The sequence below is a fragment of the Bison bison genome, unplaced genomic scaffold, assembly GCF_000754665.1.
Source record: "Bison bison bison isolate TAMUID 2011002044 unplaced genomic scaffold, Bison_UMD1.0 scf7180017864265, whole genome shotgun sequence".
NCBI classification, from domain to species: Eukaryota; Metazoa; Chordata; class Mammalia; order Artiodactyla; family Bovidae; genus Bison; species Bison bison.
In genome coordinates, this window is record NW_011494837.1 from 1,541,721 (window position 1) to 1,547,180 (window position 5,460).

Sequence of the window (5,460 nt, forward strand, 5' to 3'; positions counted from 1 at the left end):
ATCCTAATGGCAGAAAGTGAAGAAGAACTAAAGAGCCTCTTGATGAAAGTGAAAGAGTGAAAAAGTTGGCTTAAAACTCAACATTCAGAAAACTAAGATCATGGCATCTGGTCCCATCACCTCCTGGCAAATGGATGGGGAAACAATGGAAACAGTCAGAAACTTTTATTTTTTGAGACTCCAATATCACTGCAGATGGTGATTGCAGGCATGAAATTAGGACATTTTTTTCCTTGGAGGAAAAGTTATGACCAATCTAGACAGCATATTCAAAAGCAGAGACATTACTTTGCCAACAAAGGCCCATCTAGTCAAAGCTATGGTTTTTCCAGTAGTCATGTATGTATGTGAGAGTTGGACTATAAAGAAAGCTGAGTGCTGAAGAATTGATGCTTTTGAACTGTGGTGTTGGAGAAGACTCTTGAGAGTCCCTTGGACTGCACAGAGATCAAACCAGTCAATCCTAAAGGAAATTGGTCCTGAATAGTCATTGGAAGACTGATGTTGTAGCTGAAACTCAAATATTTTGGCCACCTGATGTGAAGAACCAACTCACTGGAAAAGACCCTGATGCTGGGAAAGACTGAAGGCGGGAGGACAAGGCGACATTAGAGGATGAGATGGTAGGATGGCACCACCAAAGTGATGGACATGAGTTTGAGCAAGCTCTGGGAGTTGGGGATGGACAAGGGAAGCCTGGCATGCTGTAGTCCATGGGGTTGAAGAGAGTCGGACACGACTGATCGACTGAAATGAAAGCTCCAATCTTGTCAGTAACCTATTTTCTTCATTAAAAGAGAAACTTAAGTTGTGTATTTTCTTTAAAATTTACTAATGTCTATCCATTTTACTATTTCCCTTGATTCACCTTTATTTTATCTAATTCATGAAGCTTTGTCCATATCTCTTACAAAATATGTCCATGTGCTCCAATTTTCAAGAAATCCTACCGCTGACATTGTCCATATATGCATTATTATCTGGGTGATAATCTAAAAGTAATATAGCTTATCCCATCAGTGACATCCCAAGGTAATTGAGTATTCAGGTTACTTTTTAACGTCTGAATCCTTGTATTACTTTTCCCTCTGTAGTCTATATGTATTGGTCATTGCCCTTTATCTTTACTTGGCAGAATCTTAAATAAAAAGCAGTGAGCTGTGAAATGACCACAGATACATGTGAAGATTAAAATATGTTTGGCTTAGAAATTTTGCTGAATTACTTCCTCGCTCTGTGACCATGTAGAAGTTATTTAATGTACCTCAGGTTCACATCTTTCAATAGAGAAAATTTATACTTGATTTCTAGGACTCATGTGAGTAAAGTGCTTTGAACAAAGCCTAGCATGTGGTAAAATGCTCAATGAATTTTTAACCATCTTTTCCTTTGCTACCTTACTCTATCATATTTATTTTCTACTGTAGTTTTTTCCTTCTTCTTTCTCTCTTTGCCTGCTCATTCTTGGTTGGCGCCCAAAATGCACATTTCAGTTTAGCAGTATGTTTATCAAGGGGATAAAAAAATCTGAATCAATTATGCAAATAGCACACGTAAGTAACTGGCTTTTCATAGTTTCCAATCCTCCTCTGTTTGCAGGGCCATCATAAGTATACAGGCACTAGAGTCAGAAATAATGCAGCATGTATTGAAGTACATCACTCACTACCTGGCCTATAAATTCTTGATATCTTTTGTTCCTTATTCTCCTTAATACTGGGTTTCTCCTACAGGGAAATGGAACTAAGACAAATCTCACAGGGCCATTGTGAAAAATAAAAGGATAAAATTCTCAGAGCAGTGTCTGGCAAATAGAAAACTATGAAATAAACATAATTTTTCAGACAACTCTGCCCTCTCTTTATATAATAAACCAGACATAGAAAATTCCTAATTCATAACACCTATGACAAAATCATTACAAGAATGATAGTAGTAAGTTTATTTGTAACTCTGTAAGTCCCTATGTCTCCTAGTTACCACTTTGCATTACGAAATGCAGCCCTGTGATCAAGCCAAACACACTCACCAGAGCAGGGGCACAACTCCTGCTGTTCCTCATATAATTCTTTGGCTATGATTACATAAAATCAGTGATAGTATGACTGCTAACATTGTCATTTTATTCAGAAAATGAAAAAGTGGGGCTTATAGACTACTTAATCATTTGTAAGTCTTTATAAGTTACTTCATCTACTGAGAAAAAGATATATATCTTGGAAAGATATTCTGGAAAAGAAGTTTTATTCACTTCAAAGTAACTGTGATTAATATACTAACTACATTCAATGAATACTGATGCATATTCATTTTAATGAAAATAAGATAATGAAGGTACAAGCATAATCTTAGTTTAAAAGACACATTCTCACAAATGGCTTGACAAGAACTCTATTAGATTAAAACTTCAGAAATAGTAAAAACACAGGCTATAAACAAACAAATCTAAAGAAACAAAAAACCTGTTAAACAAAGAAAGATTAAACTCTTACAGGAATTTTTATTTGAAAATAAAAATTTAATGAATGACTGTTGAATAACTCCTGACATAAAGGTCAAACTCAAATAACATTATTCTAATGATTCTAAAAACAAAAAAATTTGGGTCAACTTCTCTCAGATTTAAATTTATAAATATAACAGAAAAAAGCAATGTAGAATAGTATCAGGGAGAATGTCATGAATGAGAAAAATACAATTCCTAAGAAAAGGAACAAAAGCTAATCCAAGTATATCTAGAAACAACTGACTGCCTCCATTGTTGAAGATTTGTTTTAACAGACAAAATCAAGGTAAAAAGCATCACAAATCACCCTTTTATTTTAGCTTTAAATAAAAAATGTAGAAATAAACTAAATGTGAAAATGAGGCAAAATATATCAAAACATGTAAAAAGTCAAGTACAACCATAGCTAAAATGATGTCAATACCTGCAAAACTGTACTTAGTAAATTGTACACCCTTATAAGCCTTTCAAAAGCAACTACACTCTGCTAACAAAAATCTAACCATATGTTCCTTTTTGAAAAGTTCAAAAGATGCATAGTACTTTAGAAGATTCATATTTCCTAATGAACACCAAATGGCATCTGTAAAATTGACTTATGCTACGATAATCTAAAGTTGTTTACATACAAATATTCAATGAGGTTACCAAATTTAACATATACACAGAAAACATTTATTTTTAAAGAAAATATTTATATGGGCACTATTCTAATACTACTATATATAAACAATATATTAAAGAACAATGACTAATTTAGAAGAAAGCATTTTTATATATCATTCCACTGATTACTAGCTTTAATTGTATTTTAATCTTTTCCATAGGATTTAAGTTTTATGCTGAAATTCATACTTAAAACATTGAACAATTTTAACTATTATAATACACCCTAAAAACCCAGCAGAATAACAATTTTGAAAGATATTTAAACTTACCCCATTTAATGGATATGTTTTCCATCCTAGCTCTCCCAGCACAGTTGTTGTATCAAGCAACACAACTGGAAGCAAATAAACAACAAAAAAAATTCTTGCATGAACTTCTTAATTGACGTAAGTAGAAACTAGTTATTTAAATCACTGTCAACTACCTTTATTATTATTCTTTGAATTAGCTTTAATAAGTTGCATGACTTAGGTAAAATTATTTATAAATACTAAAGCTTAATATATAATAATTATAGTGAAAGTGAAAGTCGCTCAGTTGTGTCTGACTCTTTGTGACCCCAGGGATTATACAGTCCATGAAATTCTCCAGGCCAGAATACTGGAGTGGGTAGCTGTTCCCTTCTCCAGGGGATCTTCCCAACCCAGGGATCAAACCCAGGTCTCCCGCATTGCTGGTGGATTCTTTATCAGCTGAGCCACTAGGTAAATATAAAATGAATGTGGTAGTTATACATTAATTTTAAAATAAGAAACGTGTGCTTAACAACACTAAATGAAATGGAATAACAGAACTAACACAGTCATTTTTAGTAAAAATGATAAATGTTGGAAGAGGTAAGCGAGAATACAACCACCAGATGACCTATAAGCAGGACCTGACCAATGGATGGGAGGCTCTTGAGCTCCTCACCTGTCCTTAGAATGTACACTCTTCCTATCATTCTCACAGCGGTAGCTGTTCTAAGGGCAGAGCCTTGAGAGGGTAAGGTGCTGCTGAAACTATCTGTATTGTGCATATGACTAAACCCTGTTGAGACCTCTAGGACTCTGGTGGTCAAGGGGTAGAGGCCTACTTGTTTGGCAGCTGCACAAAACAAGTCTTGTACATATAAGACTACTTATTAAACCTGCCACCTACCAATCTGGAGTGATCTGCTCCTTCCTTTGCTCTGTCCTTGCCCCATGTGAGTATGGGGCCACTTTGCAGACCAACAGTGAAATTACTACCTTTCTTTCCCTCTCATTTATAAAAATAGTCTCTTTTTTTTACCATATTAAAGAAAGAAAAAATTTAAAGCAGGTCTGTATATTTTCTTTCTGTGTTGTCTTGTATATGACTGGCAACTCATTTTGAATAAACTCATATCTTTTTATTGTATGTGCTAGTATACTTACTGCTAAAGGAAGTAAAAGCCAAAACAAAAAACATATACCTTTTTCCCTGACCAAAAGTAACTCATAATCTGGTTGGGAAGACATAAAAACAAATAATCAGGACATATTCTCTTAAAGTCTAAAATTGTAGACTATACAATAGCTTAACAATTAAATTAGGCTAAGTCTGAATGGATATGAGAGTTGGGCCTTAAAGAAGGTTGAGCACCCAAGAATTGATGCTTTCAAACTGTGGTGCTGGAGAAGACCCTTGAGAGTCGCTTGGACTGCAAGGAGATCAAACCAATCAATCCTAAAGGAAGTCAACTCTGAATATTCATTGAAAGGACTGGTGCTAAAGCTGAATCTCCAATACTTTGGCCACTTGATGCAAAGAACTGATTCACTGGAAAAGACACTGATGCTGGGAAAGAGTGAAGGCGGGAGGAGAAAGGGACAACAGAGGATGAGATGGTTGGATGGCATCATCAACACAGTAGATATGAGTTTGAGCAAATTCTGGGAAATAGTGAAGGACAGGGAAGCCTGGCATGCTGTAGTCCATGGGGTTTCAGAGTCAGACATGACTTAGCAGCTGAACAACAACAACAAAAAGGCTGGCACGGAGGTCTGAGATGATTTCATAAAGGAAATGCAATTTGGTCTGGGCTATGATGAAGGGGTCTTTAATCACATGTGCTGAGAAACAAATTTATTTTAGAATACCTTGCTTGGGGCTGGTGTACTGGGACGACCAAGAGGGAGGGTATGGGGAGGGAGGAGGGAGGAGGAAGGAGGGTTCAGGATGGGGAACACATGTATACCTGTGGCGGATTCGTTTTGATGTTTGGCAAAACTAATACAATAAAGTTTAAAAATAAAATAAAATTAAAAAAAAAAAAATACCTT

At 35.4% G+C, this 5,460-nt stretch overlaps 1 protein-coding gene across 2 annotated transcripts in view; it reads right to left on the minus strand.

The window, feature by feature from the left end:
- EPHA6 (EPH receptor A6) overlaps positions 1–5,460 on the minus strand; it is a 1,018,858-nt gene that overhangs the window by 921,406 nt on the left and 91,992 nt on the right. For both annotated transcript variants that reach the window (XM_010848390.1, XM_010848388.1), the window contains exon 2: positions 3,445–3,509. In XM_010848390.1, the coding sequence (XP_010846692.1) occupies positions 3,445–3,509 (65 nt within the window). The remainder of the gene's footprint in view (positions 1–3,444; positions 3,510–5,460) is intronic.